Genomic DNA, 14,712 nt, shown 5'->3' on the forward strand with positions numbered 1-14,712 from the left:
GTGAATTGATTATGTAATACTTAAGATGGAAGATGGGTCTCTTGGATGGGGACCTCAGTAGGAAAGTCTTCTAGACTTCACTTCCCTCCTCTCCAGCTGAGATTCCATGGCACCCAACTTCAATCACTCTCTTCCAATATCCTCAATTATTCCACTGTCTTCTATCCCATCACCCTCGCCCAAAAACCCTAAATCGATCCTCCTGTATACCTTCTCAGCATTTATATGCTAAAGAAAGGAAAAAAAAAAAACCCATTAAACGCTATAGATTGGTCCCACTATAAATTCCTGGCCTCCAATCTCAACTGAGCCCTCAGTGCTCCTCAGTCCTTTTGAAGTTCCCTAGTTCTCTGATTCTCTACAACAGCTTTTCCACACAGAGAAAACAGAAGCCATCAATATAAGCCATGCTTTAACTTCCCTCCATTTTTTCAGTAACCACTGTTGATAGTTTTGGTATTATTTATTATTGCATTCCCTAGTAACAAACACAGTGCCTGGCACATGAAGCAGCTTAATAAACATATACTGAATAAGTAAATGAATAAGCTAGCAACCATTTAATGAATTTATATAGTACTGAGCCATGCAACAATAGGACTGAAGCATATAAGAAAAGAATTAATCTTCCTCAAATCATTGTTCATTCCACTGGAAAGAAAAAAATGTCAATGTGTAATAATTACACCATAAAAGGAAAAGATAGCTGCATCTGATGAATATATACAAAGACATCTATAATAAATACAATTCCCAAAAAAGTTACCTTTTAAGTTCCTGTTCCAGTTTTTCTATTTGCTTTTTGCTTGTGTTCAGTTGTCCTTCTTGGAAATTCACTTGTGACTCCTTGACTTGAAGTTCGTGAGAAATCTTTTGCTTAGTCTTCTCCAGATTTTCACATATTTCCATCAAGCTTTGGTTCTCCCTTTTCAGGTTTGCACCCTCAGCTTTTTCATTCTCAACCTAATGCAGATTATTCAAAAGGAACTAGGTCTCTTACTCATGAATTTACCAAATAGTATCTGTTAATCTAACACTGATGACTAATTTTCTGAGATATGGTTGAAAAAATACAGAAGTCAGTGCTTGATGTACACCGAAATTTTAGATGATCTCACTTTGAAGCCTATTGATAGAAAAGTTTTGCAAAGTCATGTATTACAGTCCTCGGTTAGGGCTACACAAACCCATCCTAGAAAGAGGCTTTAATAGGCTTTCAAGAATTAAAAAATCAAAAATAAATCTTATAAACCCTCCCTTAGCTATTCATTTTCAAGTTCAGCTGCTAAAGCCAGTTACTGTAAGAAACTGAAAAATTCTCCCACTAGCAAAAACATTTTAGGAGCAGTAATTGTATTACTATGGGTTGGCGAATGCAAAGAAACGAAAGAAGTACTATTTAAGTTTCCATTTACTAGTCCTGGAGAGAGGTGGGAATACCAAGGTGAAAAGCTCACTCTCAGAAAGTCCAAATAGTGGACTTTAAATAGATATCCAAATAGTGATATCTATTTGGACTGCAAAGTGCTCTAATATTGATCCCAGATTCGGAGCCAGAGATTTTCGGCCATTTTAGTGCGGAATGCAAAAGCAATGCCCAATTCTTGGTCCTAAACAGAAGTGAAAATGGAACTCGGCAGCCCTACACATTAGCAGGTAAGCAGAAATGAAAACAAAGAACGGAGAAAATGAGGTAATTAAAATAAAAATGACTCAACAGGGGAGGGGACTTCCCCTGTGGTCCAGCGGTTAAGACTCAGCTTGAGCTTCCACTGCAGGGGGCGCGGTCCCATCCCTGGTCGGTGAACTAAGATCCCACATGCCACGTGGTGTGGCCAAAAAAAAAAAAAAAAAAAAAAAGATTCAATAAAGGAGAGGAGGGGGGATTACCACCTGAAGATGGCAAAATCATTTTTCTCTAAATTGAAAAGACCAAGACAAAACCATTCATCCAAATAATGAGAGAACAGTTTTAAATACCAGCATTTCAGTGATACCTTCTGTTTTTGCTTCTGCAACGCAGCCTCCAGAGTTTCAAGTTGAAACTGCCTTTGCTGCCTTTCTTTCTTCAGTTTGTCGAGCTGTCCTTCAAGCTCTTGAATTTTCTGAAGAGCTCTTGTAGGCAGGCCTTCCTTCCATTCTTCCAAAGCCCAGCTCATTTTGCTCTCCTTTATTATTCAAACATTTATAAATAAACTGAAAAGAATAAACAACCTGTTGGTCTTACTATAGTAAAAAGAAACTTACTGTCTCAGAGACTAACTAATCTACATAACCACCTCTAAGAATCAAGTTTCAAAACTTCATGTTTCAAAAGATAACAAAGTATAACATCCATCTTCTCCACCCTCTGCAAGGTGACTACTAATAACTGACTGTGAAGTGTCAATAGTACACAGTATGCTTGTTTGGCTTCCCCTTGCTTTCTGGTTTTCTTATATCTCATTTTTGACTCTTATATGGCTACCTGCTTTCTACCACTCAGTTTGTTTTCATTGTACAAGACATGAATATTTTGCTATAAGGTTTCTGGTGAAATAGGTCTTACAGGACAAATAAAATGCATGATAAGTTACTTTGCAAATGCTCTTCTTTCCTCTCTTCATGTCATTAATTCCCACTCATACTCTGTCCCTCTTCCTCCAGGAAGCCTTCCCTGAGGACAACCATCATAATCTGGTCATATCTCCCCATCAAAGTCTCTCATGGCACAGGTACCTCCTTTTCCTCCCAAGAGGTTATCATTTGTTGAGTCAATGCATGCACGAACAAAGGGTGAATGCCATACTAGCACTAGAATCACTGCAAAATGCAGTAAAGTCCTTCTCCAGACAGACCCTGACCAGGAATCAGGTATATAGCCTTAGTGATTCAAATCCCTGCTCAGCAACCTACAAGATGCGTGACCTTGGGCATGTTATTTAACACCTCTGTGCCTTGGTTTCCTCATTTGTAAAATGGGAATAATAATGGTGGTGGTTCCCTAAAGCTTTAGAACAGTATCTCCTGGTAAGCTTTCCATACATATTAGCGATTGTATTAGTCACTGAAAACGCTTTTTCATTTGTATACTGATGCCTGTGGCGCCAAGATAGAAATGGCCTACCTCTTTCTCAGGCATATCTTAGAAAATTTAAATCAGCTGGGAGACAAGTATGGCAATTATTCTTTATTCATTAGCCTTTAGAACTCAAAAGAAAGAAAAAGCATTCATTTTCCACTTCCTTTAGCAACAGGATGAGAATCTGTTTTTTACTAAATGAAGTCCACAACCATTTTTAGCGTTTTGTTTCAGTCGACTTTATCAATGACATTTTTTATCAGATTAATAAATAGTTGATGAAAGTACTAAGTATAATAAAACTTTTTCCAAATATTAAAAGAGAAGGAAGGGTCTCGGAAAACACATACTTTAGTATCAAGCCTTGGAGAGCTGTTTTCTCTGCCATTCTCACATCCCACCCCACCCTTTTAGTTCTTTGAACACAACATCTTAAACTCCATTCCCATTTACCCAAAAACTACTTAAAGGAGTCTCATGCCACTCCACCAACAAAGGACAATTTACACTGCCCCAATAGGCTACTCCTTCTATTCCAAACTAGCTTGCTCATTCAGGGGTTCACGGGTGGGTATAGCATACCTCAGAGGCACACAACTACAACTCCTAAACAATTCTGCCAGCCACTGAAATCATGACATCCGTACACCACAGCGAACAAAATATTAAAAGGAGCAATTTAAAAAGATGATAGAGATGATGGAAATAAACAGAAGGAAGACTGGCAAGTTAAATGCTTTTCCATTTCCAAAGTCTAAGACACAGCAACAAATAAATGGTTAAAGCAATCACCAGACCCAAGCTAATTTTGATTAGAGGGAACTTTGACAGATTAAGGCATCAACCATTCAACAATCTCTATGGAGCCACTGGGAGAAAAGGACAAAAAATGCAATCCTCAAAGATGTGAGGGGCAAAGGGATGGAAGTGGGGGGCAGGGGTGGGTGATGTAGAAAAGCCCTGGATATCGAGGTTCCTGCAAAAAAGATCTGCAGGACTATCCTCCTTCCAGAAAATGCTGTTTCTGTCTTAACCGTGGGGAGGACACTCTCCATGCCCGAATCACTCAACCCCAGAAAGTGCCCGAGGAAGCTCTTTTGTGACCTTGTGACTCGCCCACCCCCGGCACGGCAGGCCCGTTTTGCGCTTTCCCTTTATCAGAATTCCCCATCTCCACCAAGAAACCCAAGTTCCCGCCTAAAGTGCCACCGCGGAGCCTGTGAATGAAAACTCTGCCTGCTCGTCTAGACCAGGCTCAAAGTCATTTATTTCTGAGTCCTCATCCCACAGCGGAGCCAGGAACACAGGCGCAGCCAAATGAACGTGGAAGGCGTGAGAGAAATGCTCTCGCAACTAACAATAGGCACACCAACCTGCTGCCCGGATCAAAACCCTCAAAACTAAAGTCTGCATTTCCTCCACGCAACAAGGGACCGGTGTCCAAATTTCAAATAGGCGCGGAAGGCTGCTAGTAAATACCTGCTGATCTCCCAAGTCTTTTACCTTACAAAGGAGGAAATTGATCCTCCAAAGGGCAAGCCCGTGACCGAGCAGGGCCTCCGGACACTAGTGCGAGCCCATTTTTACCAGGAGCAGAGGGGGGCCGACACCACAAAGAACTTGGCCCGGGGCCGATTCCCCAGCTCCGTCAGAAGGGAAGAGGCGGCGGCCCGCTGCAACTTCAGTGCCTAGGAGGGCGATTCCACAGGCATCCCCGCTCAGTAACCCCCTGCAGAAGGCCAACAGCTCCCTCACTCTCGCCGCCAGAGCCGGGACCCAAGCAGAACGCTCACCTTGCTGGCAGAGTCGGGAAAAACCCGACTCAGAGAGTCGGGCCCTAGTACAGCCGCCGCGGGCTGGAGCACAGATTCCAACTCAAACTGCCCGCGACCGCCACCCGTTTTCGATTCGCTCGCTTCCGGCCCAGACCAAACTCATCTCAAAGCCTATTGGTCACTGTCATCAGCTGTCAGCCAATCCTCTTCCGCGCACTCGGAATGCCGCCTTTGATTGGTCCTTTCGGATGGATTTAAAAATCAAGCCACCAAAAAAAAAAAAAAAAATCAAGCCACAGGAGCAGAGCGGCGGGTGCTGGTGCTACAGGGTGTTTTGTTGTTGTGGGGAGGCGGAGTCCACGTGCTTTAGCGGAGGCTGGGAGGCGTTATGAACCGCTCTTTCCGCAAAAGCCAGGGAATGGGCAGACTGATTAGGAGGGTGAGGCCTATCGGCTACAGCCCGCTGGAGTGTGCTGTCTGGTGAAAACTCAATACTGTACACACATATCTACTTATTTATTAAATATATAACTTAGGACATAAATACTAAGTACTGTGCTGCCATGTGTTCTTCATCCCGTGTCATTCTTAACAATTCTTTGAGGAAAATATTCTTATTTTTATTTAAAAGTTAACTGAAGCACATAGAAGCTAAGTCATTTGAAATTGAATCTAGCACATGCAGGATCTCACTCTTAACTGCTGTTCTCTATTGATCATATTCTAAAGAGGTGATTCTGAACATCTGTTAGCCGGGATTCCAGGGGAGAACACTGTAGCCAGAAAAATCGTCGGAACAGGATGCAACCTCTCCTTTTCTATGAAGCTCACTAGTATTGTGGGTATTTATGTACCCGTTTTATTTCTCTCAACTAAAAATAAGCTTTAAAGGCAGGAGCAAAACAATGAATTGTTAAGTTAATATATCTCTGATGTTGTTGTCTTCCTCAATAGATTCCAATCTTTCTGTCTCCCTCTCTTTATCTTTTATTAGACCGTTCCTGCAGCCCCTTACCTTTCACTGAAATTCTACTCATCCTTCAGTACACCATTCAAATGCCACTTTCTTCTTAAAATTTCGCTATTCCCACCCACCCCTTAGAAATAATAATTTCCTAGGCCTTTCCTAGAGCTTGGTTTATACTTTTAGGATTTTTGCCATGTCTTATAATAGATGGGTAGATAAATATAGTTATACATATAGATATCTATGTTTACGTCTGGCTCCCCTTCAGACTCAGAAAATCCTGTAGATTAAAATCTTTTTAAATTCATCTTTGCATCCCTAGTAACTCCCTAGTAATTTTACACATAGAACTTAAAAATAAAATTATCTTGGGAAGTAAAACTGCCAGCTGGAGAAAGGCCTTGTTCTCCAGTCTCCTTGAAGCCCCAAGGAGAGAGGAGGGAGCAGGTAAGGGAAGAGAATTTTATGAGACACTCTTCCTTATCAGTCTAGTATCTGGCTGTTTGGGGATTTGAACCAAATTCTGACGCCAACAACAATTCCAACTATGTTGCTTCCCAGGGTAATTATTCGACTATGTATTAGCTGCCTAAGGAAAACAGAACTAGAAAAACGTGTAATAGAGGATTCTCAAGGTTTGAATGAGATATTTGCAGTTACTATTCTTTCATTCATTACTAAGCAGATGTCTATTAGCGACCACTGTATAGCCAAGCTTTGTGCTACACTATTCTATAATAAATAATAAAGAAATACATTCACTTCTTGGACAAGGGAATTATGTGATGGAGACTATTGTAGCAACTTCAGTGATATTTCTGTGACTTAAATTTTATGATTCCCTTCCCCTGCCTCTATTTTTCCCCAGCTTTGTTTTTGGCTAGCACCATAACTAGAGGAACTGATGAAATAGCAGAGGATACTGAGGCTCAATTGTTAGAGAGGATTAATGAGTCACCGTGGTACGCAATCCAGGTTGACAAGTCTACCGATGTTGACAACAAGGCAACAGTGTTTGTTTTTGTGCGATATATTTTTCAGGAGGATGTGCATGAGGATATGTTATGCGCACTTTTGTTGCCAACCAACACCACAGCTGCAGAATTATTCAAGTCCTTGAATGATTACATATCAGGAACACTGAATTGGTCATTTTGTGTCAGTATATGCATGGACGGAGCAGCTGCCATGACCGGACGGCTTTCTGGTTTCACTACTTGGGTCAAAGAGGTCACCTCTGAATGTGAGTCTACAGACTGTGTCATCCACAGAGAAATGCTGGCTAGCCGAAAAAGTCAATTGAACTTAACAGCGTTTTGCAGGATGTGATTAAGTTGATAATGAACAATTATCAATATTATTATCAATTAATATTATCATGTATTAAAATACATGCCCTTAGCTCACGTCTATTTGCACAGCTCTGTGAGGAGACGGACGCAGAGCACACACGTCTTCTCTTAGACACAGAAGTGAGATGGCTTTCTAAGGGTAGATCACTGGCCAGAGTTTTTGAGTTATGAGAGCTGCTCTAGAGATTTCTTTTAGAAAGAGTCACCACTGGCAGCACATTTCAGTGACACAGAATGGGTCGCAAAACTTGCTTACTTGTGTGACATATTCAACCTGCTCAATGAACTCAATCTGTCACTTCAGGGGAGAACGACAACTGTGTTCAAGTCGGCAGATAAAGTGGCTTCATTCAAAGCCAAAGTGGAATTCTGGGGGCGATGAGTGCACATTGGGATTTTTGACATGTTTCAAACATTAGCAGAGATTTTGAAAGAGACTGAGCCAGGGCCTTCTTTCTCCCAGCTGGTGCCTGATCAGCTATCTCAGCCTTCAAAAGACTTTGAGCGTTACTTCCCAACCACAAAAGACCCCCGAACTGGGAAGGAATGGATCCGTGACCCATTTGTGAATAAGCCAGGTGAATCGACTTTGTCCGTCCTAGAAGAGGATCAACTGCTTGAGATCGCAAATGACGGTGGCCTTAAAAATATGTTTGAGACAGGGCCTCCCTGGTGGCGCGGTGGTTAAGAATCCGCCTGCCAACGCAGGGGACACAGGTTCAAGCCCTGGTCTGGGAAGATCCCACATGCCGCAGAGCAACTAAGCCCGTGCGCCACAACCACTGAGCCTGTGCTCTAGAGCCCGCGAGCCACAACTACTGAAGCCCGTGCGCTTAGAGCCCGTGATCCATAACAAGAGAAGCCACCGCAATGAGAAGCCCGCGCATCGCAACAAAGTGTAGCCCCTGCTAACCACAACTAAAGAAAGCCCTTGTGCAGCACAAAGACCCAACACAGCCAAATATAAAAATAAATAAAATAAATAAATGTAAAAAAATATATGTTTGAGACAACTTCAAATCTTCATACGTTCTGGATTAAAGTCAAGGCGGAATATCCTGAGATTGCCACAAAAGCACTGAAAAGCCTGCTTCCATTTCCAACATCCTATTTTTGTGAAGCAGTTCCTGTTACACAATGTAGTGATTCGATATTTCTACACATTTCAAAATGATCACCACAATAAGTCTAGTTACCATGGGTGTTTAACTTTTTAAGAAACATCCTCAGTCTTTTCCGAAGTGGTTGTATACTTCACATTGCCACAATGCATGAGTGTTCTATCTCTGATCCACATCTTCACCAACATGTGGTAGTCAGTCTTTATGTCATTCTAATTGGTGTGTGTATTTCACACTGGATTTAATTTGCATTTCTCTGATGACTAACGACATTGAGCATCTTTTGACATGCTTATTATTTAGTTGTATATCTTGTGAAGTATCTATTAAAATATTTTGCCTATGTTTTTATTAAGTTGGTCTTCGTATGATTTCCCATATATTCTGGATACAAAGCCTTTGTCAGATATATGTCCATTGCTTGTCTTTTCAATTTCTTGATGATGTCTTTTGAAAAGCAGAAACATTTGATTTTGATGGAACCTATTCAATTTTCTCCTTTACACATCATGCTTTTTTTTTGATAAATCCCTTATCCCAAATTTGCAAAGACTGTTTCTTCTGTTTTCTTCTGGAAATTATATAATTTGAGCTTTTACATTTAAGTTCATGATTCATGTTGAGTTTATTTTTGTGTATGGTGTGAAGTTAGGTTTAACATTTATGTTTTCCCATATAGAGATCCAGTTATTCTACCACAATTTGTTGAAAAGGTTATCCTTTCTTCATTGAAAGCACCTTTGTTGAAAATTAGTTGAATATACAAATATGGATATATTTTTGCCTCTCTATTCTGTTCTACTGATCTATATGTCTATCTTCACACCTGTATCACACTGTCTTGATTACCGTAGGTCTTATGGTAAGTCATGAAATTAGGTAATGTAAATCCTCGATTTACATTATGATCTTTTTAAAATTGTGTCATCTATTCTAGGGCCTTTATCTTTCAAAAAAATTCAGAATAAGAATATTAATTTTTCTAAAAGCCTTCTGGAATTTTGATTGGGATTGTATTCCTAGGTGACAGATAAATGGCCAGCACACTTGGGTTTCACTTGATTTCTATTACCAGAAATATTCAAGCATTGGCCCAGCAGAAAGCTGAGAGCCATTACAGTGCAAAATCAAGGCAGGGCCCGGCGTTTGGCCATATCATCTGCAAACCTAATAATACTAGAGATAACTGTGGCCAATAAGGCCAAGCCTCTGGCAAGCCTCAAGGAGAAATTCATTGCACAGACTCCCCAGCATCCTGGAGCAAAGCCATGTTTCCTCCAGTAGAGAATGACTCACCATTTGAAAAAAGACTCCTGATGTGCTACTGGCTTTATTAAAGACTGAGCACCTGACCTTGGAATATCAGGTATGTCCATCACTAGCTGAGTATTGTCAGATCCACCAAGTCAGGGGTTCTAGTGGGTGCAGTAGCAAGCCATTCTATGATGGAGCCCAAGCCACAAATAACTTACATAAATAAGTGGCCACAAGTCACCTGTTCTGTTTCACCAATGCTTTGTCTCAATGCACATCTATGGTCTCATTGTGGGTTCCCCAAACAAGCCAAAGAGGAGAAAATGCCTGATTCTCGTTCACAGATGGGTTGGCTTCATATGTTGGGGTGTCCTGAAAACAAATTGCTGCTCCCTACAGCACCACAAGGGGGGATTCCAGTGTGCAGAGCTGTGAGCAGAACAGTTGATTGTCTGCTTCACATGGAAGAAAAGGTAGCCCAAGTTCAGGATATACCTCTGGGCAAATGATTTGGCTGACATGTCAGGGGCCTGGAAGGAGCACGATGAAATTATTAGAGACATAGAGTTTTAGAGAAGAGGGTTTTGGGTAGACCTTACAGAAAAGAGAACAAAGAGTTTGAGTCTTTAGGTCTTACGTCAATGCCCTCTAGAGAGCACCCACCACAGATAAGACACAACCAGATGGACAGGATGATTGGTCTGGTGGATTGTCCAGTGGATGCCCTCAGTCACCCGAGTGCACAATGGTCCCATCATCAGAATAGCCATGGTGTCAGGGATGTGGCTATAGATGGGCCCAACAGCATGGGCTCCCTCTCAAAAAAGCTGGTCTAACCACTATTTCTGCTGCATAATCAACCTGTCATCATCAGACCGACACTGTGTCCTCAGTATCCCAAGTAAAAACAACCAACCAGCTTCTTGATGGCAAGTCAATTGTATTGGAGCCCTTCCTGTCTGAAGGAATTGATACCTACTCCTAATATGGGTTTATCTTCTTTTTCTGCAGTGCCTCTGCCAGAAATACTCTATGAAGGGCTTATAGAATACCTGATAACGGTCATAGAATCCTGCATAAGATTGCCTTGTGCCAAGGGACCTATTTTATTGAGAAATGTGTACATGACCATGGGATTTGCTGGTTCTACCACATGCTACTTTTTTCTGGAAGTAGCTGGTCTAATACTGTTTGAGTTGAATTGTGTCCCCCATAAATTCATATGTTGAAGTCTTAACTCCCAGTACAACAGAATGTGACTTTAATCGGAAACAGGGTCGTTTCAAATATAATCTGTTAAGTTAGATGAGGTCATTAGGATGGGCCCTACTCCAATATGACTATGTCCTTATCAAAAGGAGATATTTGGACACAGAGACAGAGACACAGAGAATAGAGTTACGCTGCCACGAGCCAAGGGACACCAAAGATGGCTGCTAAGTGACCAGAAGCTAGGAGACAGGCATGGAACAGAGTTTCCCTCACAGCCAACAGAAGGAACCAATCCTGCCAACAGCATCTCAAACTTCTAGAATCTGGAAACGTGAAACAATAAATTTCTGTTGTTCTAAGCCACCAAGTTGTTGGTACTTTGTTATATCAGCTTCAGGAAACCAATACAAATACCATATTGGAGGGACTTCCCTGGCGGTCCAGTGGTTAAGACATCACCTTCCAATGCAGGGGGTACAGGTTCCATCCCTGGTCCGGTAGCTAAGATCCCACACACCTCGCGGCCAAAAAAGCAAAACATAAAAACAGAAGGAATATTGTAACAAATTCCACAAAGACTTTAAAATTGTCCACATCAAAAAAATCTTTAAAAAAAATACCATATTGGAATAGCCTATTAACAGTTCAGCTAAGGCAACATCCTATAGAACTGGGGAACTATCCTCCTTAACGCACTATCTGTACTGAACCAATATATCAAGCTGTGTCCCTCATAGCTCGAAAATCCAGATCCAGATGCCAGAAAGTGGAACAAGGCTTAGCCCCTCTCATTATCACTCATAATAGCCCATTTGTGTTTCCCATTCTAGTGTGGGCTCTACTGGGTAAAGTGGGGAGTGGGGAACACTACTCCCAGTGACACAAAAGGATTCCACAAAATCTGAAGCTACAACTCGTCTCTTTGTTTTCCTTATGTGGGTGGAACAGCAGGCAAAGAAAGGAGTTACAATACTGGTGAGGTTACTCAACCTTGATTATCATGAGAAGCTAGAATTGTTACTATGTTAAGGGGACAGGGAATAATATGTCTGGAACTCAGGGGGTTCACTGGGGTACCCTTATGTGTTTGTGTATTTGATAATAATAGTGAACAAGCAATTGCAGCCACCGCAGCCTGACAAGGGCAAGGCAATCTAAGGCCTGACCACTCAGATGAAGTTCTGGGATCCCCTACCAGCCAAATAAATTAGACCAGCCAATGCTGGCCAAGGATGAGGTAATCTAGAATAAGTGGTAGAGGAGAAAGTCGATGAATCTCAGTCATGGCCTTGGGACCAGCAGGCACTATTAGCTTATTCCACTGTTTCTTCTGCACAAAGTCCTTTCTAGAAATGTGGCCACCGCTTTGAAGGCACAATGACAAAGCAAATTTAATAGGGGGCCAGAGGGATCTGACTAGTGTAAGCCATGGTCTATAGCAAGTACTTTATGACATCCCCTTGGCCCAGCTCTGATTTCAGCCACAGTTGTGGTAGACAGTTCTCTGTGGGCTCAGACTCTTTCTACCTCAACAAGCCATAGGTCGCTCCACTTCTCTGCTCCAGGGCTTTCTCTGAAGCTGACGGAGGTCACAGCACAGCTTGGAAACATGGGGACAGTCACTGTATCCAGGAGCAATCCTCAATGCATGGGGTCAGGAGGTAGCAGATAAACATCCAAGGGTTCCATCTTCCCCATGGGCAATTCTGGTAGATGCTGGGAGAATCAAGCCACTGGCATCTACAGTAACAACTGCAATTTGTCACCCTTCTCTTGCCTTCTCCGCTTCCCCCGTCTCACTCTCGCTGCTCCCTACTTCCCTTCCTGGAATCATCACCCAAATAAACTACTTCCATTCAAATCCTTATCATAGTCTCTGCTTTTGGCAGAACTCAACCTAAACAGAAGTTGCCATACATGTATGATTTATTATTTTCAACAGGTGAAAACTCCATCGTGGTCCCGAGTGTTTTAAAGCTTCTATTATGTAGATAGAACCTCAGCTACCTCATCTGTGAAATTAGAAGTGCAAACATAATGCATTTGCCTGGTGTTGATGGTTTTAGACCAGGGGCTTCTGATAGGTAAGGGGCATGCTTTCATGCTTGGTTTTTGCATATCTAAACTTTGTTTGACCATGGAACTGTGAATTAACACATTCTTTGGGACAAGAATTAATTTTCAAAGCTTAATATTAGGGGATTTTTGAACCCTCTAGGAAAGAGAGGCTTCGGGGTAAATATTTAAATATTCAACATATTAGCATGATTTAAATAAAGTTGATCACAAAAAATAAGTGTTCAAAATCTTCATATGTTTTAAATAAATTCATTGCAAACCATATGGACACTTGCTCAGTAACATGTACTGAAGCACAAGGAAAAGGATCTTAAGCTTTTGAAAAGCGTTTTCTATTCGCACCACTAGGTGATCCCCTATACTATGCCTTAGAAAGTCATTAACCATTACTGCTGTCTCATACATCCTGGTTTACTACATTATCCTTCTACCTCCCACTCCACCTTCCCTTAGTGTATCTAATGTTCTTGTTTACTCTCTTTTTAAAATAACACTTGCTTGTTTAAAGTAGAGGAAAATAAAAGGAAACAATAATAGCTCATAATCCTACTGCTTATAAAATCTTTCTTATTAACAAAATAATAAAACAATAACACGTGCACCTGATAAGAAATTCCAAACATTCAAAAAAGTGTAAAAGACAAATTCAGGAAACTAGAATGCGCATTGACCATCTACCAGACTAAATCATTTTGTAGTTGAGGTCAGTGAGATCAAGATATTTCTAAAAATTCAGACAACTAGTTACTGACCCAACACCCCACCCCTGCCAAATGCAAATTAAGAAAATGGTGTAAACAGATAAAACATCATCATTCTGGTATCAGCCACCTTACAGAAACTCAAAACACATTCTTACAACCCTTACAATAGTAATTTTTATGAATGAAATGATATAATTTATGTTTTAAAAATTTTAGTAGCATTTTTTATGGGGAAAAAGGCTCACCTAGTGCTTATTTCTTCCAAAGTATTAAAATCAATGTTCATTATATTATCTATTCCTTAGCTGTAAACCTGAACCTCAAAGAAAGAAAGTGGCTGGTATAGGTCCAAGTTCCCCAAAAGGAGATGAGGGGCTTCCCTGGTGGTGCAGTGGTTGACAGTCCGCCTGCCAATGCAGGGGACACGGGTTCATGCCCTGGTCCGGGAAGATCCCACATGCCGCAGAGCCGCTGGGCCTGTGAGCCATAGCCGCTGAGCCTGCGCGTCCGGAGCCTGTGCTCCGCAACGGGAGAGGTCACAACAGTGAGAGGCCCGCGTATGGCAAAAAAAGAAAAAAAAAAAAAAAGAGATGATATAGCCAAAAATAAATCTTTCAACTTGCAAGACAAGTCTGCTCAAGGACATAATATTTTTATCACGTGACTGAATTTAAGTTCAATTTGTCTCTAGCTCATTTTCAATAATAGCTTTGATCCAGGTGTTAGATTAGCTATGGAGTAAAGCGCTTGATTCTCCAGGCCTCTCTGACAAGGGGGCTTGACACCTTGGAATAAAAGGTGAAGGAATTCCCTAAACCAGGAGTAAAACTTTAGTGTCCCTAAGAATATCATGGAGGGAACTATACTCAATATTCCTATAAAAGAATCTGAAAAAAAATAGAAAATATGTATGTATAACTGAATCACTTTGCTGTTCACCTGAAACTAACACAGCATTGTAAATCAACTATACTTCAATTAAAAAATAAAATAAATAAATAAATTTTAAAACAAACAAACAAGAATATCATGGAGAGCTTTTTTTAATGCAAATTTTGAGGCTATACCTTTTTCTGATTTAACAGGTTTGGAGTGGAGTACAGAAATCCATTTTATGAAGCACCCCTGTGGTCAATAGAGAAGATGAATACACTTTCTGATTTACTTCAATTGTCCTGGCCTCCCTC

General features: G+C 41.1%; 1 protein-coding gene across 2 annotated transcripts in view; it reads right to left on the bottom strand.

Annotated features, from left to right (window-relative positions):
* The window catches only part of CENPF (centromere protein F), a 61,320-nt gene extending 56,342 nt beyond the window's left edge, over positions 1 to 4,978 (bottom strand). For both annotated transcript variants that reach the window (XM_067728965.1, XM_067728963.1), the window contains exons 1-3: positions 4,855 to 4,978; positions 1,998 to 2,196; positions 767 to 963 (exon numbers count right to left, since the gene is read on the bottom strand). In XM_067728965.1, coding sequence (XP_067585066.1) covers positions 767 to 963; positions 1,998 to 2,159 — 359 coding nt within the window. In that variant the 5' untranslated portion in view covers positions 2,160 to 2,196; positions 4,855 to 4,978. The remainder of the gene's footprint in view (positions 1 to 766; positions 964 to 1,997; positions 2,197 to 4,854) is intronic.
* Positions 4,979 to 14,712: the final 9,734 nt, after the last annotated feature.

This window comes from Pseudorca crassidens, chromosome 2 (genome assembly GCF_039906515.1).
Source record: "Pseudorca crassidens isolate mPseCra1 chromosome 2, mPseCra1.hap1, whole genome shotgun sequence".
Lineage (NCBI taxonomy): Eukaryota > Metazoa > Chordata > Mammalia > Artiodactyla > Delphinidae > Pseudorca > Pseudorca crassidens.